The sequence below is a fragment of the Piliocolobus tephrosceles genome, chromosome 16 (genome assembly GCF_002776525.5).
Source record: "Piliocolobus tephrosceles isolate RC106 chromosome 16, ASM277652v3, whole genome shotgun sequence".
Taxonomy (NCBI): domain Eukaryota; kingdom Metazoa; phylum Chordata; class Mammalia; order Primates; family Cercopithecidae; genus Piliocolobus; species Piliocolobus tephrosceles.
Window position 1 is genome coordinate 11,785,485 of NC_045449.1, and position 24,816 is coordinate 11,810,300.

General features: G+C 43.4%; 1 protein-coding gene across 1 annotated transcript in view; it reads left to right on the top strand.

Annotated features, from left to right (window-relative positions):
* DNAH9 (dynein axonemal heavy chain 9) overlaps positions 1 to 24,816 on the top strand; it is a 376,206-nt gene that overhangs the window by 255,244 nt on the left and 96,146 nt on the right. Inside the window, exons 50-53 of the mRNA XM_026456281.1 lie at positions 8,158 to 8,583; positions 17,542 to 17,661; positions 19,994 to 20,182; positions 23,517 to 23,752. Of these exons, the coding sequence (XP_026312066.1) occupies positions 8,158 to 8,583; positions 17,542 to 17,661; positions 19,994 to 20,182; positions 23,517 to 23,752 (971 nt within the window). The remainder of the gene's footprint in view (positions 1 to 8,157; positions 8,584 to 17,541; positions 17,662 to 19,993; positions 20,183 to 23,516; positions 23,753 to 24,816) is intronic.

Genomic DNA, 24,816 nt, shown 5'->3' on the forward strand with positions numbered 1-24,816 from the left:
TAAAGAAATTTGTTGAAACTGTGAAGAAAACTACATATCCCTTTTGAAGGATATTTTAAAAGATGTGAATAAACAGATGTATTTTGTGTACTGAGAGATCCAATTTTATAAGGACATTATTTCTCCAGTTTACTTAAAAGTAAAATACTACTCTAACTGAACTCCAATTTGATTTTTGGCATATTTGTCTCTACTGTTATTAAAAGTTCTTATCATTTAACCATTATTAAAGATCCAATAACCTATGTGTTCAACAATATAAGGTTAGCCAAATAAATTATGTATATCCAGATGGAAGAAAAGTGTGCATTCGTTATTTTAAATCATATTTCCAAAAGTAATTGATAAGAAAAACTTTAAGATTTTATTTTCAGTAAAAAAGTAGGTTCGAAATTAGCATAGTGATTGATATGTATATTTGTATACATACATGTATATGTGTGTGTGTGTGTGTATATATATATATACACAGAGAGAGAGAGAGAGAATAATAGAGATACATAAAAAAGAAAGCTACTGAATGAATCATACCAGGATGTAATATTTTATCTCTGGTTAATAAAATTATGAATCTTGTTTTTATCTTTATCTTTGCTTAATATTCCACAATAAGTATATACTCTTAATAAATGGACAAAACAGTATTATCTTGTATAACAGTTAAGAATAATAAAGAAATAAAACTGTAAAAGAACCAGAAAACTTCTCATAAGTTTTCAGATCAGTTTGTATGTGTGTGAAATGTCTTTCTAAATGCAGAAACAAAGAACCATATTTAGAAAAGGACTGTTAAATGTGACTTCATAAAACCTTTAAATTTCTGTAGATCACAAAATACCATAAACAAACTTTTTTGCATTAAACAGAAGTGTAATAATTTATTATAATCTTGAAGGGAAAAGTTCAGATTGTATTTTTGATAATTTTAACATTAATATATTATTACAACATGAAGAAAGTTTTTTTGAAATTTTCTTTTAGTCATTTCTTTTGAAGTCACATCATGGTAACATCTTTTTTTTTTTTTTTTTTGAGACAGAGTCTCTCTCTGTCTCCCAGGCTGGAGTGCAGTGGTACGATCTCAGCTCACTGCAACTTCTACCTCCTGAATTCAAGTGATTCTCCTGCCTCAGCCTCCAGAGTAGCTGGGATTACAGGTGCACACCACCCTGCCCGACTAATTTTTTGTATTTTTAGTAGAGACAGGGTTTCACCATGCTGGCCAGGCTGGTGTCGAACTCCTGACTTTGTGATTCACCTGCCTTGGCCTCCCAAAGTGCTTGGATTGCAGGTGTCAGCCACTGTGCCTGGCCAGTTACATCTTTTTTAATTATTTAACTTTTAAGTTCAGGGTACATGTGCAAGTTTCTGATAGAGATAAACTTGTGTCATGAAGGTTTGTTTTACAGATTATTTCATCACCCAAGTACTAAGCCTAGGACCCAACACTGGCGCGAGATTGTATTTCATTGTGGTTTTGATTTGCATTTCTCTAATAATTAGCTATGTTGAGCTTTCTTTCATATGTTTGTTGGCCACATGCATGTCTTCTTTTGAGAAGTGTCTGTTCATGTCCTTTGTCCACTTTTTAATGAGGTTGTTTTTTTCTTGTAAATTTAAGTTCCTTATAGTTGCTGGATATTAGACTTTTGTCAGATCCAAGCTTGCAAAAATTTTCTCCTATTCTGTAGGTTCTCTGTTCACCCTGCTGATAGTTTTCTTTGCTGTGCAGAAGCTCTTTAGTTTAATTAGATCTCATTTGTCAATTTTTGCTTTGGTTGCGATTGCTTTTGGTATCTTTGGCATGAAATCCTTGCTCATTCCTATGTCCAGAATGGTATTGCCTAGGTTGTCTTCTTGGGTTTTTATAATTTTGGGTTTTACATTTAAGTCTTTAATCCATCTTGAGTTAATTTTTGTATATGTTGTAAGGAAGGGGTCCAGTCTAAATCTTCTGCATATGGCTAGCCAGTTATTTCAGCACTATTTATTGAATAGAGAGTCATTTCCCCATTACTTGTTTTTGTCAGGTTTGTTGAAGATCAAATGGTTGTGGATGTGTGGCCTTATATTTCTGGGTTCTCCATTTTGTTTCAATTGATCTGGTCTATGTGTCTGTTTTTGTACCAGTGCCATAAACAAAATTTTAAAAGAGATTTGCAACACATATGCAAAAACAGTAAATATTCTCTATGTATGAAAAGCTCTCATGAGTTGTACTGGGAATCTCCCATTTGTTCTGCTCCCCTCCTCTTATTGCCCCCAACCCAGTTACACTTTGCCCTTCCCAAGTCTGTTCTTTCCCTAACCTGGGAGACTGGATTTGCATGAATTGTTTCAATGGACTGCCTTTGCCCTCTAGCTTTTTGTGACCTTTGGCCACGCTAAGTACCAGAAGATCATAGGAAGGAGAAAGAGAGTGAGATCCTGGTAGTCATTTCCTCGGCCTCCATCTGCCCTCCATTAACAGTTACAGATCCTGTAGCCCTCCTTCTCCAGAGGGCTCGCTCTCTCTCTCTCTCCAGGTTCTGCTAACCCCTCCTCTCCCTTGTCTCCTCAAGCCCAGAGTGGAAATGGAACCACCCCAGCTCCACTCACCCTAACATTACTAGCCCAGAGTAATGTACTATCTCGTAGGTCTCTTCAATCTACACTTTCATAAATAGTTCCTTTAGTTAACTTTCCTCAAAAGAGCTGGTGTGTTGTATCATCATTTTGCCTGTAGAAACCCTAACAATTATAGTAATCAAAAAGAAAAATAGCCCAGTAGAAATGTAGGCAAAGGACAAGAACAAACAACTCACAAAATAAAAACTCCAAATAGTTTATCAACATGGAAAAAAGTTTAGCATCACTAGTAAATACACATATGTATGCATAACATGCATATGTTAATTAAACCAATGTTGTGATCTTATTTTTAATCTTTTTTTATTTAAATAATATTTTCCAGTGCTGAAAGGATGGGAGTGTATATATGTGCTCTCAAATACTGATGATTGGGATTGAAATTTCTGAGAAATAATAATTATTGTTACTAATAATTTAATAAATTGAATAATTATTGAATAAGTCAAATAATTATTACATAATTTAATAATTATTAATGATAATTTATACAAAGGATACTAAAAATGTTTTTACCCTTTGACCCGGCAAATCCACTTCCAAGAAGATTGTCATCAGTAACTAAAATGTTCACAAAGATTTATACAGAATAATGTTCAGCAAAGCATTATCTGTGAGGTAAACTCTGGGAAATGACTTACGTTTTCAAAATTAGATAAATTGTAGATAAAGTGTGGATTGTCCATATACAGACTTTCAAAAAATCCTGCTCTAGAAGAACTAGTGACCTTCTCTCACACCTCTTTTTAAAACTACTCCTAAGTTCTGCCTACACTAGCTCCAAAATATATTCCAAATCCAATCACTTCTCACCATCTCCCCTGCAAAAAGCCTGGACCAAGCCACCTTCAGTTCCTCACCTAGACGGCTAAGCAGCCTCCTGATCTCTTGTTCCTCATCCACCCTCCCCTGCCACAGTGTGTCCACACTGCAACAGGCCTGTCTGAGAGCGTAAGGCACATCATTCCATTCCCTGCCGAAAACACCCCAGTGGCTTCCCAGTGAAACTGGAGTAAAATCCATACTTCTCATACTCCTCTCCATGGCCTCCGGAGCCTCCAGCGGTCTGGTCCGACTGCCTCTCTGCATCCTCTTCACCACTCTCTGGACTGTCCGCCCCACTGTGCGTCACAGCCAAGCTTGCTTCTGCCACAGGCCTTTACACTCATTTGTTTAGCAGCCTGAAACAGTCTTCCTGCAGTCTGTAGAGCTGGCTGTTTCCCATCGTTGAGATCCCAGTGAAATGTAGCTTCTTGAAGAGGCCTTCCCAGGGGAAGAGACCTTCCTAGCTAACGTGGCGTCATCACATTCCAAGAATTCCCTGTCATGAGCCGTTGTGTTTGTTTTTCTCCTTATTTAGAATATCAAAGATGTATCTCTTTGTTGCCTGTCTCCCCCACCTGAATGAGCAAAAGGACTTTGCCTTTCCTGTATCCCCATCACTCAAACTGAATGCCTAACACATACTAAATAATATTTGTCCAATGATGACTGCACACGTGTTGATTCGTTCATTTAATCACTCAGCAAAGACTTTTTGAGTGCCCTTCCCAGGCCAGGCACTGCTCTGGGTACATGTGATACATCCATGAGGGAAGATCCTTGCCTCTCTGAAGCTTATACTCTAGCAGAAGTAAGGGGAGAGAGACAATAAATACAACTTCAAAGTGACTTATATAATGTAGTAGAGCATGACAGATGCTGTGGGGAACAAAGAAAAATGTGGAGTAGAGTAGGAGAAGCACCGAGGCTGGGCATCTGGAGAGGATGGGTGGGACGAGGCAGAGGTGGTAGGCCTTCTTAGGAAGGAGGCATTTGAGAAAAACTTGGAGAAGAACAAATACATCAGGCAGATATTTGGGGAAGAGCAGCCACACAGCTAGAACAATAGTCCTAAGACAGAAGTGGAGTGGAGCCCAGAGCGCCTGTGCCTAACAATTTCTGCCTTCTGAGAAATGTTTCTCCCAGTCTGGGCATGGTGGCTCACTCCTGTAATCCCAGCACTTTGGGAGGCCCACATGGACGGATCATTTGAGGTCAGGAGTTCAAGTTCAGCCTGACCAACATAGTGAAACCCTGTCTCTACTACTATACAAAAACTAGTCGGGTGTGGTGGCAGTTGCCTGTAATCCCAGCTACTCAGGAGGCTGAGGCAGGAGAATCGCCTGAACCTGGAAGGTGGAGGTTGCAGTGAGCCGAGATCACGCCACTGCACTCCAGCCTGAGCGACAGTGTGAGACTCCATCTCAAAAATAAAAAAATAATAATAATAATAAAAGTGTCTTCCAGCCTTGTGTTTCTATTAGTGCCACACTGCTATATCTGCCTGCTCCATACGAATCGGCTTGAGAGCCCACGCTTAACCAAACAACATCTTTACCCAGGACTTTTTAAAATGTTGACTTGCATTGGAGAAAAAGTCTTTCCCTTGTCTTTCCATCCAATCACTCAACACATATTTTGACAAGCATTTACTACATAATTTCTTCTGTTCTAGGCACTGGGGCTTCCATGGTTAACAGGATAAATGGGGGTCCCTTCTCTCATGAAGAGGAGGGATATAGTAAGTCAACAAGGAAAAACTGAGAATCGTTTTAGGTTCTCTGAAGGAAATCATCATGGCTCTAGGATGGGAAATGACTAAGAAGGGGAGGTTGGTGGGTAGAGTTTTACAGGGTGGGGGTCGTTTGAATTGAGGTTGTTTTTGTTGTTGTTGTTTGAGATGGAGTTTCATTCTTGTCACCCAGGCTGGAGTGCAATGGCAAGATCTTGGCTCACTGCAACCTCTGCCTCCCGAGTTCAAATGATTCTCCTGCCTCAGCCTCCTGCCTCAGAGTAGCTGGGGTTACAGGCGCCTACCGTCACACCCAGCTAATCTTTGTATTTTTAGTACAGATGGGGTTTTCACCATATTGGCCAGGCTGATCTCGAACTCCTGACCTCAGGTGATCCCCCCGCCTCAGTCTCCCGAAGTACTGGGATTACAGGCATGAACCACCAGGCCCAGCCAGAATTGAGATCTTGATGGATGGAGAGGTGTCAGCCATGCAAATGGCTTAGGAGGAAGTGTTCCAGGCAGGGACCTGAGGTGGCAATGAGCTTGGCAAGTCAATACACTGAAAGAAGGTGATCACGGCTACAGCCTAGTGAGAAAAGGAGAAAATGGGCCACGGTCAGAGAGTTAGAACATGTGCCTTCCAACATGAAGAAACTAGGGTGTAAAAAAGCGACCCACACACAGGGAGACAGGGAAGAAAGAGAAAGTCCACAGAGCCCTGCCGACAACGTTCGAATGGGATTCCGCTCATCATACTGCCGGCTCCGTGCCTGCCCTTGCCAGATACTCGAGTGAGAAAATCCCCCTCTGTACTTCATCTAGGGTTTCTGTCACTAAAACCAAAAGAGTCATGATTAATTTATAGATATATATGAATATGAAAAAGACTGGAAGGAGTTATTGTACATGGAAACATTGACAGTGATATATCTGGGTTATAAAATTCATTTTCGTCTCTGTACATTGCTTCACTTAGGCTGTTTTAAAATCGTGGCCTTCTTTGGTTACATTTGTATTTTCTCACTTCGCCCTCTGTCACCTCAGGGGGCCGTGACGACAGGTGTGCTGGTGTCCCTCTCACACCTGTGCTGCCCACCTCCCTGCCCTCACAGGGGTGTCGTAACCACATGTGACAGCCATTGCAAGAGTGAATGAAGCATCTGCCACAGTACTTCCACTCGGAACTAGAAATAATTCCCTTTGTTTGTGGATCAAGAGCACCTCAAATTAATTTGGCACAAGGATCTAATTTTTGAAATCAGGATTTCCCCCCACTGACAAAGTCAGCACCATAAGCAAATGGTTTCACAGCATTTTAGGAGCCTCCAGCTACACTGGGGCTCCACTGCCGTAATGGGAAGTGATAGGGAGCGGGACGTGGGAGTCTGCAGTGTGGCTTTCACCGTTATTACTTTCACCTGGCAGACAGCCTCGTGCTTAGCTGTCTGACCCATGGCCAGGGGGTCCCTCACATGGCGAAGTTGTTTATGTGGGCAGATCCCCTTGTGGCTCTTGTCCAATCCATGTCCAGTTTATGCCTACCTGACCATCACACTGAGCTGGAAACTCAGTCTAGCACCAGGAGAAAACCCAGCCTGGAGCAGCCCCGTCATTCTTCAGATGGAAGGCGCAAATGCAGTATACCACCACAATAGGAAACATATTCAATGATTTTTACTTACAGATCCTGGGCAGGGAGAACGCAGTGAGTTGGGAGGGTAGTGCTCTGACCCTGGGTCACAAAAGGTAGGAATGAAGAGTGAGGCAGACAGAAAGAGAAGCACATGGCAACCGGCAGTATATATGAGAAATATGTATAAGAAAGTGTACATATATACTATATATATATATATGAAAGTGTGTGTATACATATAAAAGAAGTGTATATATATAAAAGTATATATAAGAAATATATTTTTCATATTTAATATAAGATATATCTTATGTTAATATATAAGTATATATAAGAAAGTAGGATGTGGGTCACTTTGGGTTTTCAGCAAATGCCTGAATGGTGGCAGGAATGCAGGGAGCCCCGTCTGCTAGGCAGGAGAGATCCAAATACTCTGGCTACTGGCTTGAGCCATTTGGGTGTGGTGTAGAACTGGAAACTGTGTCCAGGGTAACGGAGCCCTGCTTCTGGTATGAGAAAATAAACCTATATTCAAAACGGATGCGCAAGCCACAGAAAATTAGAATTCCCTACACCTGGTTGTAGGCTTCTCATTGAATGTCATAGCAGGCCTGAAATCAACTTCATATACATTTATGACACCATTTTATGGACAGAGTAGTGAGTTCTCCTGCCCCCAATTTACAGATGAAGGTGGCAAGGTCTGGAAGGTTTAAGTGATTTGCCAAGATCAACTCTTTCAGTCACGTCTTTCTGGAACAAGCGAAACTCTGAGTGAAGGACAAACCCAGGAGCAGGCAGAGCAGCTGACTCACAGGTTGTGCCTTGCTTTCTGTCTGAATTATTTCTTGGCAGAAAATGCTGTTTTGCTATCAGGACAGTCAAGTGTAGTTAGAACAAGCTCATGGAACAAAGCAGTTTAATTAAGGAAAAAAAAATTACTTGGGTTACAGTTCTATTCTCTTCAATCCGAGATGGAAATTAATTTATAATAACCTTATCTTTTATTCATAGCATGCTGCATATTTCAGAGTATGTCGGCATCCTTATATTTCTCAGTTGAATGTGAAATAATTGTGTGTTTCTAATGGGCTGCGAGTCAGTTAAAGTGCTGAAAGAACATAGCTGAGTCTTGGCTAACCATTCAGAGAAGTCTAAAGCCACCGGGGAGTAGCTGTGGCTTCCTTTTGATGAGTCATGATATTTAAAATTCAGAGGGCTGCTGCAGGCTTCAAAGCAGCCCTTTCAAACTGATCACTCCACAAGCTAACTCCGTCAGTGGCAGAGGACAAAGAAATCCCATTCATGTTCCCCTAACGACCTCCCTCTCTTTTCCCAGACCAATCTGACGGAGTTGAAGTCATTTGGCTCTCCGCCTCTGGCCGTTAGCAATGTCAGCTCCGCGGTGATGGTGCTGATGGCCCCCGGGGGTAGGGTGCCCAAGGACCGGAGCTGGAAGGCCGCTAAGGTCACCATGGCCAAAGTGGATGGCTTCCTGGACTCGCTAATAAACTTCAACAAAGAGAACATTCACGAGAACTGCCTCAAAGCCATCAGGCCGTACCTGCAAGACCCCGAGTTCAATCCCGAGTTTGTGGCCACCAAATCCTATGCGGCTGCAGGCCTCTGCTCTTGGATCATCAATATTGTGAGGTTTTATGAGGTGTTCTGTGACGTGGAACCCAAGCGCCAGGCACTGAGCAAAGCCACCGCGGACCTCACAGCTGCCCAGGAGAAGCTGGCCGCCATCAAAGCCAAGATCGCTGTGAGTGACCCCAGAGCCCCTCACCCTGCTAGTCCGCCTCCAATGCAAACAACACTCTTCGGTCACCACCTAACACCTAACGTCCTGGTTTTTAAAGAGAAGTGGGAACACCACATTTTCATGCAAAAATCTCATTTTTCAGTAGAGGCAACATTTTACATTTCTTTCTCAAACACTGTGTAGGCCACACAAGACAGTTCCACCGGACCCCTGGTTTACAAGCTGTGGGCCTAAAAGGTTTTCTCCTTTTCTGCTGAGGAAAGAAAAGATGACAGATGGATGTGTATAGTAGAGGAATCATATTCATGGAGCCCACTGTCAATTTATTGACCACCAATGAATTTAACATTTTTTGCACATTCGATGGTAAAGAACAAAAGGTTAAAATTTTGAGACTTTCTCTATTTCTCCTTGGAATGTAGGTTTTAGTCACCTTACTTCACCTTTTTAACCTATTCCTTTCAGTTCTAGCCAACTATCTACCTGTCTCACTCTCAGTAGCATGGATGTGTGGAAATGTGTCAGCGATCTGCATTGTTTTGTGGAAGTTCTTTAAAGCAAGTTATATACTGTGACTTAGTGGGTGGCCCCTTGTCCATAAATATAAAACTGTGAAAGTCATTAGCTTTTATAAACTCATGTAGATATTGTTACTATGTCTGCTTCCCCCAGGATTTGGAGATGGGGATGGCGATCTTGGATTCACACCTATTTGGGGAGATTTTCCTAGTAAACCTGAAATAATTGAAAGGATCAGAATCCTTTTTTTTTTTTTTTTTTTTTGTAATCTATAGAGGCAGGGTCTCCCAATGTTGCCCAGGTTGGTCTTGAACTCCTGGGCTCAGGTGATCCTCCCGCCTCAGCCTCCCAAAGTGCTGGGATTACAGACATGAGCCACTGAGCCCAGCCCCAGAATCCAGCTTTAAAGAGTTGATTTAAGTGAAAAACTGGGAAAGGCCATTCGGAAAACATGAACTCCAAAGAGACAGAGTGAGTGCTCCAAAGTAAAAAGTTAAGGTGTTACTTATATAGGCAGAAAACAAAGCAATTTAGTAGGAATATAACATTTTCTATAATAGGCTGGTTTATGAGTTACAACAACTGAATTAATTACAGTTTTCTGTACAGCTTATTTCATTTCCTTTCCAATTCACAAGAGTGTATTTAACCTTCCATCTTAGATAATGTGGAGTCTTTGCGTGAGAAAGGTAAGCGGGAGGTTAATCTACAACAAAGATTAGCAATGAAGCTGGAAGGAGTCTTTCCTGGTGCCGTTGAGTCATTCAGATTGTTTTACAAAACAACGTAGGTAAGGAAAAAGGCTAATCTATAATCACAGAAACAAAGGTTACAACTGCCTGGGTTATAGCTGCCTGTCCTATGACTCCAGACCTCTAATCACATTACCTTAAGGCTCAAAATATTTTAAAGTTCCCACAGCTTAGATCTTGAATTACTTACTTTCATACCCTTGAACTTCACCTTTCCCATAAAAATTTATACTAATAAAGTAACAGGTAGAAATCAGAATCCTGGAGGATAGCATAGCAGCTAAAAATCCATCCTTCCACATACCTTAGTTCCAATCCAAGCTGTAATATTGACTGATTGTGTGATCTTTAGAAAGGTTTCCGAAATGCCCAAACCTTAAGAATGGACACGGTGATAGTACCTGCTTCATGGGACTATTGTGAGGATTAAAGGATGTGATGTATATAAAGCGTGAGACTAGAGCCCAGCCCATGATGAAGGGAGCGGCAGGAGCCGCCACCACTACTAAGAGTGTGACTTTAACTGTTCAACCACGACTGCCCCATTTGACAGCATGTGCCGTCTACCACATGCACATCCAACCTCGTGCAGGAACTCAACCACGGCTGTGATCAAGTTCAATCCAAAAAATGTTCTGGATCTTTAATTTCTATGTGTGCATTCTAGGCACATAAGATTGTTGCTACAAATTTGTCATGAGGGTAAGGAGGATTTTACAAGTTGTGAAAGGTAGGATTGTAGACATGCCATATGCCTCATGCGACATGGGTTTATTGACCGTTAGATTAAAATCTCTAGGAAAAAGCTCTAGATCAAAGATCCTTGAGACTAATCTCTCTATTTAAAAAGATACTTTGGGCCGGGCGTGGTGGCTCATGCCTGTAATCTCAGCACTTTGGGAGGCTGAGGCGGGCAGATCACAAGGTCAGGAAATCGAGACCATCCTGGCTAACATGGTGAAACCCTGTCTCTACTAAAAATACAAAAATACACAAAAAAATTAGCCAGTCATGGTGGCAGGCGCCTGTAGTCCCAGCTTTTACAGAGGCTGAGGCAGGAGAACAGCATGAACCTGGGAGGCAGAGCTTGCAGTGGGCTGAGATCAGGCCACTGCACTCCAGCCTGGGTGACAGAGCAAGATCCCGTCTCAAACAAACAAACAAAAAAAGATACTTTGGCAAAGCAACTCACCTCCTCTCAATATGCTTGTTTCATAATGCACATGTTCATGGACTAGTTTACTTAAAACAGATGATAATCACCATAACAATGGCTCCCTTCAAAGAATATCACATGCAAGACACCGTCATATCCCCACTCCTGAATTTTTTTTTTTTAAAGAAGGGGTCTTGCTATGTTTCCCAGGCTGGTCTTGAACTCCTGGCCTCAAGTGAACTTCTTGCCATGGTCTCCCAAAGAGCTAGGATTACAGGCAGATTATAGGCATGAGCCACCATGTCCAGCCCATATTCCTGCTTGTTGGGAGGAAAAGATTTCCCGATAATTTTTATATTTTTCAGTCTCTTCCAGAAAAGCATAACAAGAACCGCATTTTCAAAGACTCTTGACTCAAGTTATTTTAACCAAAGGAACAGTTGGTGCAAAGAGAATGTTTTCAAAATGTTTATACCTTTTCAGTAGCCAACATTCACATGATGGGCCCACTCAACCTGCGGAAGCAATAAGAATATTTTAAAAATCCTTGGCTACCTTTGGAAGGCACTTCTTTTCTGCCAAAATATTTTCTGGAAAAAAAAAAAATGTATTCTTGCTTTTAACAACCTCCTCTCTATCCTCCACTTATACACATTCCCGTCAACATCCCAGGAACGTGAGCCCTCCCTGCTAATAACACAGGAGATGGGTTAACACCCATCCCTAACCTGGAGACCCACCAAGGGCAAGAAGATTCTTTCCTATATGCTGTGAGGCCATTCCCAGCCTAGTCCAATCTCACATACACACACCCAAGTCTTACTTTTAGGATTTTAGGATAATTCCAAGTAAAGAATTTTATATTCATAATACAGAAAGTGGGGGGGGAAAGCATATTTCAAGACAGATTTCAGTTTGATTACTGTATGTCGGACATGATATAGTTTGGATATTTGTTCCTGCCCAAATCTCATATTGTATTGTAATCCCCAGTGCCAGAGATGAGGCCTGGTGGGAGGCCTTTATGTCATCAGGAGTTTCCTTCATAGCTTGGTGCTGTCTTTATGACAGTGAGTGAGTTCTTGTGATATCTGGTCATTTAAAAGTACGTGGCACCTGCCCCACCAACTCCCTCTTGCTCCTGCTCTGGCCACGTAATGTGCCTGCTCCTGCTTTGCCTTCCACCATGAGTAAAAGCTCCCTGAGGCCTCCCCAGAGGAGGATGCCAGCACTAAGCCTCCTATACAGCCTGCAGAATCATAAGCCCATGAAACCTCTTTTTTTATAAATTACCCAGTCTCAGGTATTTTTTTTATAGCAATGCAAGAACAGCCTAATACAGAATGGAAATACATAAAAATGTTAACAGTGGTGTTTATCTCTGGGTGATGAATTTTGGATGGTTGTTTTGTCTAATCTGTATTTTCTTTTGTTCTGTAGTGAAGATATATTAATGTTATGATTTATAAAAATAATAGAACAAGGAAGGCCCTTTCCTTGAGCATATAATCACACAGAGTGAAATATCGAATAGTAGAGAAAGGCTTCTGATGAGAAACAAGAATTCCTTTTAATTCTTGTATCTCTTTCTGGTGCTTGAGATCACATGAGAGCCTGCTACGTAGCAGCTCGACTGTGTTCCAGTTGGCCCACGCAGTCTATTTGCAGATGATTTAATTAATTGCCAATATTTAAAACAGCAGGTACTTTTACGTAAAAATCTTATTTTAGGCCAGTTTAAAAATAATCAAAAGATTCTCATATGTCATTAATTGACCCTGGAGTTAAGTAATGGCTTCCCATTCACACGATTTTGCTCATTTTGTCATAATCCCCACCAACTCCTATTGTTTTCAACACTAGACTCATCTGACAAGTTTCCATTATCTTCCCACTTTCTGATCCCTTGAATTTCTGACTACTGTCCATGTGTTATGCTGGTATCTATTGCTTGATGAATCTTATTGAGACAGTTGACTTTCTGCCAGCTAGCTGGGGCTAGAAGTTGTTCATTTCCATGTCTTCTCAATATACTTATGATAGCCAGTTTTATTAGGTTAGCACAAAAGTAATTGTGGTTTTTGCCATTACTTTTAATGGCGCAAGTAATGCCATTACTTTAATGGCCGGCACGGTGCCTCACGCCTGTAATCCCAGCACTTTGGGAGGCCGAGGTGGGTGGATCACTTGAGGTCAGGAGTTCCAGACCAGCCTGACCAACATGATGAAACCCAGGCTCCACAAAAAATACAAAATTAGTCAGGCATGGTGTTGCACGCCTGTATTCCCAGCTATTTGGGAGGCTGAGGCAGGAAAATCACTTGAACCCAGGAGGCAGAGGTTGCAGTGAACCAAGGTCATAACATTGCACTCCAGCCTGGGCAGCAAGAGTGAAACCCTATTTCAAAAAAAAAAGTAATGGCAAAAACTGCAGTTACAGCCGGGCATGGTGGCTCATGCCTGTAATCCCAGCACTTTGGGAGGCCGAGGCAGGTGGATCACCTGAGGTCAGGAGTTTGAGACCACCCTGGTCAACATGGTGAAACCTCGTCTCTACTAAAAATACAAAATTAGCCAGGCATGGTGGTGGGCTCCTGTAATCCCAGCTACTTGGGAGGCTGAGTCAAGAGAATTGTTTGAACCCAGGAGGCAGAGGTTGCAGTGAGCTGAGATCACACCATTGCACTCCAGCCTGAGGGACAAGAGCAAGACTCCATCTCAAAAAAAAAATGCGGTTCTTTTTGTGCCAACCTGATAGTTGATGTAACCTTTATTTCCTGTTCTATCACATAGAGGCAGCTCCCTTGGAGCTCTCAGCTTTCAAGATGTGTTAGTCTATTCTTGCATTACCGTGAAAAAATACCTGAGGCTGAGTTGGGTGGATCACCTGAGGTCGTGAGTTCAAGACCAGCCTGACCAACATGGAGAAACCCCATCTCTATTGAAAATACAAAATTAACCGGGCGTGGTGGCACATGCCTGTAATCCCAGCTACTCAGGAGGCTGAGGCAGGAGAATCGCTTGGGAGGAAGGCTGCAGTGAGCCGAGATAGCGCCACGGCACTCCAGCCTGGCCAACAAGAGCGAAACTCCATCTCAAAAAAAAAAAAAAGAAAAGAAAATAAATACCTGAGGCTGGGTAATTCGTAAAGAAAAGAAGTTTAATTGGCTCACAGTTCTGCAGGCTTTACAAGAAGCATGGTGCTGGCTTCTGGCGAGGCCTCAGGAAGCTTATAATTATGGTGGAAGGCAATGGGGAGTCAGCATGTCATATGGCAAGAACCGGAGCAAGAGAGGGAAGAGGGAGGTCCCAGACTCTTTTAAACAACCAGATCTCCTCTGACCTGACTGAGCAAGAACTTGTTTACCAGCAAGGGAACGATGCTCAACCATTCATGAAAGACCTGCCCCCATGATCCAATCACCTCCCACCAGGCCCCACCTCCAACACTGGGAATCACATTTCAACCTGAGATTTGGAGGGGACAGAGATCCAAACCATATCACAAGATGACGCTCTTACCCCTGCCTTCAGCTCCCTTCCTTCTACTTCCCAACTCTTGTTATTACTGCTTATCATTACTTTTGCTTTCTAATCACCAAAACTGAAAATATATTCTCTCCTGTAACCAAAATTGAGTGACCCATGCTCTGTCCATAAACTGATCTGCAAAGTTAAAAAAGCAACAATTCCATTTCTGTTCTGTGAACGTGTCTACATTGTTCACAACAGACCTAGAATTACATTTTCTGTTTTCACACAATCTCTTCACCCCCCCCCCCCCCCCCCCGAGTTTCTACTTTTCTTTATTCTCTCTTTCTCTTGCATTAGATCCTTTTGCCTAGCATCCATTATTTTTTAACTCTCCATTCAATTAAATATTCTTTGTTTGTCCTTCTTTGCTGCCACAACCTTTCTCTCTCTTATTCTGCTACGGCTCATTCTCAAAGAACGTTCTCAGAAATGTTAATGAAGAGGCAAATTTTCTGCATTGTTATAGTCTAGAAATGTCTTCGTTTTATTCGTAAACTGAACAGTTTTGCAAACTATTGAATTCTGAGTTACTAATTTTTTGTGCATAGAACACTGAATTTTGTTGTTGTTGGTTTGTGGGGTTTTTTTGAGACAGAGTTTCATTCTTGTTGCCCAGGCTGGAGTGCAATGGCACACTCTCGGCTCACTGCAACCTCTGCCTCCCGGGTTCAAGCAATTCTCCTGCCTCAGTCTCCCGAGTCACTGGGATTACAGGCATGTGCCACCATGCCTGGCTAATTTTGTATTTTTAGTAGAGACGAGGTTTTTCCTTGTTAGTCAGCCTGGTCTCGAACTCCCAACCTCAGGTGATCTGCCCACCTCAGCCTCCCAAAGTGCTGGGAATACAGGCGTGAGCCACTGCGCCCTGCCAGAACACTGAATGTTTTATGCTTTTGTCTGGTGAGAAGTCTCATGGGCAGTCAAGGTCCTGTTCTTTTGTGGATGCACTGTTGTCCCCCTTTCCTTGAAGTCTTCTAATCTTTTCCTTTTGGTTCTTGGTGTGTGAAACTTTACACTGATGTGCTTAGCTGTCATTCTTTTTTTATATTGTGTTTAGCATGTAAAGATTTATTTTCTTCATCTCTAGAAAGTTATTTTGTATTATTTATTTGGTAAATTCCCTTCTGTTTACTGTTTACTCTTATTTTCTGAAATGCATATCTGTCAGACGTTAGACCTCCTAGATCGGTCCTCTGTTTTCTCCCATCTTTTTGTTGCTGTTTGTTTTGTTGTACTTTTTAGGAAATTTCCTCAAATTCATCTTTTAACCTTTCCCTTGATTTTGTTATTTTTTATGTTCACAATAGTGATTTCCACAAGAGTTTTCTTGTTGTTGTTGTTGTTATTCTCTCTTCCTTTTAATAACGTCCTGTTCTTGTTTTGTGGATGAGTCATCTTGAATCTCTCTGAGAAACTGTGAAAGTTTTAACTTTGTTGTTGTAGTTGCTGTTTTTATTGTTACCAAAAGTCTGCCTCTTTTTCCTAGGTCATTTTTTTCATCTTGTTTAACTTAATCTAAGCCTGCATTAAATTTCTTCTTGTCCTTTCATGTTTACAAGAGTAGTGATCAAAAGCTAATTCTAGGTCTGCAGGCAAGGGCAGAGTTGGTTGACTGGTAGAGTTTGTTTTCAAGATCTGATGAGTTATGCCAGGATGTGGCACCTTTATTCTCTGCCTCTATTGACTTTGTTATGTGGTGACATAGGTGACTGGTGGCATTGTAGTCTGTGCATGTGGATGGAGATTTGAAGGCAAGAATCAATAGGCTTCCAATTAATCCTCCTATTTTCGTCTTCCCCTTCAGTCACACCTGACATTTCTGAGATCTCCAGTTTGTATAGGGCTCTGTGGACTGATCAGTTTCCCCTTTGGTGAGCAACAGCTAACTCTAAGTTGTTGTGTCCTCTGCCCTGCTCCAGCAGTCTCCACTCCTTCATCAGTGTGGTCCTCCATAAATCTGTTGGACTTGTTCACCCTCCAAAGGGCCCTCACCCATTTGCTTGGTGTAATGGGCTTATGACTGTTTTAATTGCTTCGTAATCATTTTAGAGAAGTCTTGGGAAGTGTAGGAGGTAAATGAGCATGGCCAGTCTGCCATCCTTAATTGGATGACTCACCACCTGCTTTTTAAACTGCTTGGATGTTTAAACTTGGCCCTACATTGATTTCTCTTGTGCCTTAGTAATGACCAACAAAGCAGCCTGAACCCCAGTTATTGCACAGACCTGAGATGTATTTGGAGGTATCTGCTGTGTGTCCATGTATCTTTGTGCATAAAAATATGTACTCTGAGGACAATAAAAGCTACATGCTTCAATTTTAAATTCTTAACACATTTTTGAAAACTTGAAATTATGTCTTTTTTATATTCTCATACATTGTGTTAATGGAAGAGACTAGATGAGGTTAAGTAAAAATTACCTCGTACTCTAGGACCTTAGAGCCAGTGGAGGACTTAGATTCCAGAGAGCCCAGCCCCAGACTAGCTGCAGCAGATACTGGCAGTGGTCCTCCCTGGCCCACATGGGTTGCTGTTGACCTTTTTCATGCTAACCCCAGTTTTGATATGTTCTTGCTTCTAATAGCAGCACCTGCACCATTTTGTCAGGCTGCTGGAACCCATTTTTCTCCAACTCAAGCAGAGGCAGAATTTATGCACCCTTCCCCCCATCCATATCCCTCACACCTCATAGCTTTTAACACCTCGATCGATGACCGCGGTGGTGGGGTATGAAGCTCGGCTCTCTCATCCTGGGGCAGGACATCTCTGGATGTCCACTCCACCCTCCCACTGCAGGATCAAGATGAAGTCCACGCTAGGACTCCGCCTGAGATCTTCCCCGAATGTGCCTCTCTGCCCTGCTTTCTCTGGTCCCTTAGGAATTCCCCCGCAGAGTGCAACCTTCAGAACCAACTCTGTGTGAACCCTCATCTAAGGAGCACTGGCAGTGACATGGGCTGAAATGACTGATGGTCCTTGTGTTCCTTCCTAAACAGCACCTTAATGAAAACCTGGCAAAGCTCACAGCCAGGTTTGAGAAAGCAACAGCAGACAAACTCAAATGTCAGCAAGAAGCCGAAGTGACCGCAAGCACCATCTCCCTTGCCAACCGCTTGGTGAGTGTAAGCCACAGCAGCCCGAGCTGTAATTATATTAGCAGGCTTGTCAAGTGCCACAGAGGTGCAAGATAGATGAGCACAGCACAGCAGTGCTTTGACTTGGAGGGAAGTATTAAAATGTGCTGAAATGCAGGAATTGAGTCCTGAGGAAAATGTGGATGCATAAACCCTGATCTGGTCAAAGGAGATTTTTTATAGACATGGTTGGGAGGATGGGAGCACTGGATTTATCAGGCAGCTCATGCAAAATGTAACACGCTTATATTCATGTGTATTGACCAGAGGAAACATTACAAGACAAAGCTAGCATTTTATAGGCAAACTGTGACGTTCCTTTCTATGTAACATTTCATTATAAGGGTGTGGCCAAGATTAGGAACTAAGATAGAAACAGAAAAGCGTGAGACCTATTGACCCTGAGTATTTCAGAAAACACACACACACATACACACACATGCTCCAGCCTTCCTGGGAAATCAAATCTGCAGGTCAGGGCAGCAGTGCTTGTGTTATGAGTGTTTGTTTCTGCATAATAAATTACTCCAAAACTTAGTGATTTTGCATTTCACAGTATCTCACAAGTTTGTTGAGGGCAGGGCTCAGTTGGCCGGGTTTTCTGCTCCATGTGGTCATGACTGGGGTCACTCGGTCCATTCAGCTGGTGGCTGAGCTAGAGGCCCCAAGACAACTTCCTTCACATGCTGAGCATCTTGGCAGGGATGGTTGGAAGGGAAGATGCAGCTGGGTCTCTCTGCCTTCCTATGGAGCCTCAGGGCCTCTCCACGCACTCTCTCTAGCAGGGCAATCAGACGTCTTGCATAGTAACTCAGGACATCAAGGGCAAGTGTCCCAAGAGGCAGGAAGTGGAAAGTCCCAATATCTGAAGACTGGGAGTGAAAACTGGCACAATAGCACTTCCACTGTACTCTATAGGTCAAAACAGTCACAGATTAAAGGGCAGAGAGCACAGACAGCAACTCTTAATGATAGGAATGTCGAAGAATTTGTGGCCTTTTTAAATCCCCCATGGCTTGTATTTCTCATCCTGTATATCAGCTAAGACTCTGAAAAGCAGAGTCAAATGAATGTGATTTCTCTTCAAGCTAGAGACTTTACAGCACCCTGCTCACCAGTGAAGGGAAGTACAGTCCACACCTGTTTACATTTATTCCAGCCACCACTGAATTACACAGCAGAGCCAGATGTTTTAATCTGGGGAGCAGTGAGTCACAGCCGTCACTGAACGGAGCTGTGATGTAATGAAGACCAGCCATACCCAAATGTGTGTCTGTGCAGTTGTCACTGGACCAGCTTCTGTGTGGCTTTGAGATGGTCAGTTTAGCTGAACAGTTCAGTGTAGAGACAGCAACTCTTGCCAGTGTGCAAGAAGTCCTCCAGATCTCCTAGCTGGCCTGCCTTCCATTCAGCTCCCTGCTTGGTTTCCGAACTTAGTGCAGCCTTCTCTGCCTGGCTGGAGCACTTTCTGAGTCAGTGCTCCTGGGAGGCAGTGTGGCGCTCTGCTCTAGAAGTCAGGATGTTCAGGCTCTGAAGCCACCCCTGTCTCTACCAACCTAGAGATTCTGGTCAGATACTTGGACTTTCTGGCCTTTGTGTAATCTGAAAACATGCGTGGGAATGATTGGGCTGGCAAATCTCTAAGGTCTGTCCAGGCTCTGATGTTCTATGATGTTATCATTCAAAGAAAAAATAAAGGGTGAGTCCTAACGCAGAAGCAAAGCTCCGCCATACCGCTCACTGTCGTCTGTAGAAAGGATGACTCTCCTCCCAGGGAGACTGTACCAACCCAAAGAGGGCTAGGGGGTCAGGACTTTGTACACACTCATGATCTTACCGTGCTTCTCTGTGTCTCAGTTAGCACATCTGTCTCCTCACCCGCTGTGAATTATTTATGGTGCATGGACTTGATTTTGTTTATGTTCATTTCCCCATCATTTGGAAAGGAGAAAGAAGTGGCTAATTTTCTAACATGTTCCACAGACCAGGTATTGTGCTAAATAATAATCATACATGATTATATTTCATCCTCTCAACAACCCTTTGATTGAGTGGTATCAGTCTCCACACATAAAGCAGAGTCAAACCTGTCATCTTTCTATGGCTCATACGATGCATGACACAGAATGGGGCTTGTGTACTGAAAGCTTTGCTGCACGCAGCACAAATCCCCATTGATGGAAAGAGCCATATAAGTGATGTTCTGCCTCTTCCTGCTATGAAGCATGCAGCGGGCGCTCTCCATGATGGAATCATGACTCTATGACCTGCTGTGTAACACGCCTCCTCTCCTCTCTGGCTTTTGAAATGGTAGGTTGGAGGACTCGCTTCTGAAAACGTGAGGTGGGCAGAAGCCGTGCAGAACTTCAAACAGCAGGAAAGGACGTTATGTGGAGACATTTTACTTATAACGGCTTTCATTTCCTACCTTGGCTTCTTCACAAAGAAATATCGGCAGAGCCTCCTGGATGGGACTTGGAAGCCCTACCTGAGCCAGCTGAAAGTACGTATGGCCTGAATTTCTCCCGACCACATCAGCCTCTGGGCACTAATGGGAAGACATGACAGTCATAATTCACATCCCCTGGTGTCCTCCTGCACGCTCACCCCCACCACCCTCTGAGCACCAGGTGTGAAACCTGCATACCCATGTCCTTCCACACTGCCTTGCATTGCTGCCCACTGCCCTCCAGGCCACCTGGGGGCAGCACATCTCCTCTGAATGCAGTCCTCCATGGGAACACTAGTCCTCTTCCCTTCAGGCTGTCTCCTAGCAATCCTTAAAGCTGTGAAACCTGGGAGATAGGAAAACAAAACAAAACATTTTCGTCTCTGATCTCCCCACTCCAGGGTCAAACTTCATAGGAGCAGTCAGGGAAAGTTCCCTTTCCCAGATCCTACCTTGCACCTTGTTACTGGGCCCCAAAGCTACACAGCTTGTGCCAATGACTCACAGATATCTTTTGTTCTGCTTCCATCCTGCATGATCCCTTGAACAGCTGCTCACATGCTTCTTATGTGGGCTGTGCAGCTAGTCCTCTTCGTGTGGCTAGGTGAATGTTACTCCCAACCGATCCCTTTACATCACCCACCCCCCACTCCCTGCAACGTAACGAAGTGGAGAAATACTGGTTTCCCGTTAAAGGGGATTCAAAGTTGTACCTGAACCCGAGCATCAGAAGAAGTCCTAATACTTTCTTGGCACTTTCACATCACTCGTAGCAACCCACAAATACTCCCTATGTATTTAGCATGTCCTAGCACTCCACTATACAGGGGGCACACAAAATGTTCAAGACCGGGATACCTTTGGCAAGTTCACAGTCCACTTGAGGAGATTAGGCTCATAAAAGTCTGCTAGGGTGAAAGTCAGCCCCAAATTTCACAACGTAAGGTAAAAGCTGCATTCCAAATCTATTTGTAAGTAGAACCTTAGAACAAAAACTCTATCTTGATGATTGTTTTCTCAGATCAGCTCATAAAACCCTGCTCACCTGACAATTAGTGGAACAGTAGTTTTAAAAATGTTACAGTGCTAGCAAATAAACAAAAAATAAAGCAGTTATTTTACTCATCCTAAACACTTACGGAAAAAGGAAATGGTTGAAAGAACCATTATTAACTGAGTGAATGAAGATGAAGAGCTTAGTAGCAGCTTAGTGAGGAGTTTTCTGGCTTTGTTTGGGTTCTTAAGCTTTCTTGTGTCATGGACGTCTTTGGCAGTCTGGTGAGGCCTACGGATTCCTTCTCGGAATAATGTTTTCGAGCACGTCAAATAGAATGCATGAGATTACAAAGGGAAAAAATATATTGGAATACATTTCTGGTCCCAGATAAGAATCCCCAAGGGGCAGATTTCCCTTCAGAGGTTTGCTGGATACTGTAGTACCGGCCATTTGTGCCCTTGATAGATACAATTAAGAGGATGGGAGATGGTTTGGAGAGGTTTCCTTGGGATAACTGGGCAAAACAAACTTCAGAGAGGAGTGAGATGAAGAGGTTAAAAGGGTATTTGTCTAAACCTCGAAAGCATTATGCTAAGTGAAAGTAGCCAGACACAAAAGGTCACACACTGTAGGATTTGTTTATAGTAAAATATCCAGAAGAAGAAAATCCAAGGGGACAGAAAACATATTCATAGTTTCCACGAGCTGGGGGTAGAGAGAAATTGAGGATGCTGTTGAATGAGTATGGGATATGGGGGAGATGAAATGTTTTGGAAGTAGAGCTGATGGCTGCATAATGTTATGAATAGACTAAATGCCACTGAATTGTGCACTTTAAAATGGTTAATTTATTTTGTGTGAATGTTACCTTAATTTAAAAATATATATAGGGGTCATCAACGAAAAAGATTGCCTATAAAAAAATTAAGTGAGCCCAGCACAGTGGGGTCACACCTGTAATCCCAGTACTTTGGGAGGCCAAGGCAGGGTGGATCACCTGAGGTCAGGAGTTCGAGACCAGCCTGTCCAACACGGTGAAAACTCGTCTCTACTAAAAGCACAAAAATTAGCTTGGTGTGGTGCCGGGCACCTGTTATCCCAGCTGTGTGGACGAACAGAGGCAGGATGGCGCACTTCCGGGTTCTTCTTCAACTTTTCCGGCGCGCGCGAAAATGCAGCCGGCGCCCAGGGAGGGTGCAGATCAACCGGGCATGCACCAGGTGACGTCAATCTGAAGAGACCAAGATTTACCTGGTCGCACCTGCGGAACGCCCCCCGACACGCCCGTGCCCCGCCTATTGCCCTCCCACTCCTAGAAAAGCCGCTCTCGGCCAGCGCACCGGGCGGCCTTCCTCAGTCCCTCACTCCGGTCGGGACTGTATTAGGAACTCCATCCCAGAGCCCCACCGGGGCACTCTATCGGCCTCCTTTGCCGGAGGCCAACAGACCTCTCCCTACCCACCTACTTCCCTGAAGCTAGGTGACCAAAATAAATTTGCAGTTTTGCTCCTACCCTTGCCTACCTGCTGGTTCTTTTGTACACGCTCTGGTGGTCTTAGAAAAACAAATCACCAGCTACCTGGGAGGCTGACGCAGGAGAATCACTTGAACCCGGGAGACAGAGTTTTCAGGGAGCTGAGATCACGCCACTGCACTCCAGCCTGTGTGACGGAGCAAAACTCCAAACTCCATCTCAAAAAAAAAAAAAAAAAAAAAAAAAAGAATTCAGAAAGCAGTGTCTAGGGCACACACAGGAGCCCTGAAGGGGCATAAGAGAGGTCCAGGCAAGTTCTCAGACTGAAAATACTCACCAGCTTCCCACAGGCACCAGCAGGCAGGTTTGCAAGAAAGAGTCCTGCAGGTGAATGGGGTGTTTGGGGAAAAGGAAAAGAAAACCCATCCAGCCTCTTGCAAGCTGGTGAAACAGATGAGCAGAAAGAGTGGTTTGTGCTGGCTGGTACAGACAGGAGCAAACCCACTAGGCATGGGACCTGGTGCTGGTTCATGGAGCATGCACAAGAAACACAGACATATAGCAGAGAAATAACATTGTTAACATGGGTGAGAGTGTGTAGGACGTCATAGATTAAAATACAGATAATCTAGTAGAAACTTGACTTGGGTAAAGATACCACAAAACAAAGTATCATTCATGCGAGCTGAATTTCTGCAGTTGTACATCCATGGAGAGAAAAAAAAAACAAAAAAGCTATCAGGACTTTAATAGAACCTGCTTCCAGAAATAATCACACAGCCAGAAAAGCATTCTTCAGCGGGATGTTGATCTTGCTTTTAAAGGAGTTGTGTCATTTGGTGAGTAACCATGTATTCAACCCAGCTGAGAATGTCTGCTTCTGTTCTGAGCGTGGGTTGGCGTTTCTTCTTCACCAGACTCCCGTTCCTGTCACCCCGACCCTGGATCCCCTGAGGATGCTGATGGACGATGCTGACGTGGCTGCCTGGCAGAACGAGGGCCTCCCAGCCGACCGCATGTCCGTGGAGAATGCCACCATCCTCCTCAACTGTGAGCGCTGGCCACTCATGGTTGACCCTCAGCTACAAGGCATCAAATGGATCAAGAATAAATATGGTGAAGATCTCCAGGTCACACAGATTGGCCAGAAAGGGTAAGTGGTTGAGCACAAAAGTTCCCACTTTAGCCATTTGTGCAGGAAAATGTATAGATCATGAGCAGATTTTAAGCCCCAGTGAATGGTTTGTACACACCTGGTCTCTCCATCAGGCTTCTCATGTTTCTCCTCCCATTCTAGCAATCATCTCAATGAAGGATGCCTGGGTACTAAGTCTTTGCTTTTCATCCACATGAGAAATTATGTACCACAACCTCTTGACCCATTCTGGGGTCCTTTCTTCACCATCCCTGGAGCTCATCCTCTCTGTCCCTTAAACACTTCCTCCCCAAACTTCACATCCCATTGTCACATAGCTCTGTGCTTTATAAAGTCTTCCTCGCACTTAGCCAAAAGTTGCCTCCCTTATCTCTCTACTCATTATTTCTCCCTCTGCCCTAGAACCACGTAGAACGAACAAAACTGTCCTCCTGAGGCACAACTTGACATTTCAGTAGGTCCCGTGGAGCAGCTGAGTTAGTTACAAAACCTTCAGAGCCCTTGGTACCCGCCATGTGGCTTTGTACTTACCTGTGGGAAAGTTACCACGTGAAGGGACTGGAATGGCACAGAGAATGTCTGGCCAGCACCCACCAGGCTTCAGTGGCTTGGGACTCGGTATCCCTCATGCCTCCCTTCATTTTAGCTTTGTGGTTTCAGTCCTCATCCTGTTCTGTGTCATCAGGACACCTGGGGAAACAGGATGGGGCAATGGGGAAGAGGCAGTGAGGCAGACATCATTCGTTAGGAGGTTGATATGCGTTAGTCTTCGTGTTAGGGGTTTTATCTCAAATGCTGTCCTTAATCCACATAGTTAATAAGGTAAGTAACCAATTAGTTAATAACCAGTAAAGTTATTGGTTCCATTTCACGTCCGAGGAAGCAGAGGTTCACAGAAGTTAAGTAATTTCCCCAGGGAATATGCCATTTTAAAAGTGATGGAAATTTTGCACTTGTGTTTATAGCAGCGTTATTCATAATAGACAAAAGGTGAAGGGAACCCAGGTGTTCACTGACAGAAAAATGGATAAACAAAATGTGATGTACACATGCAATGAATA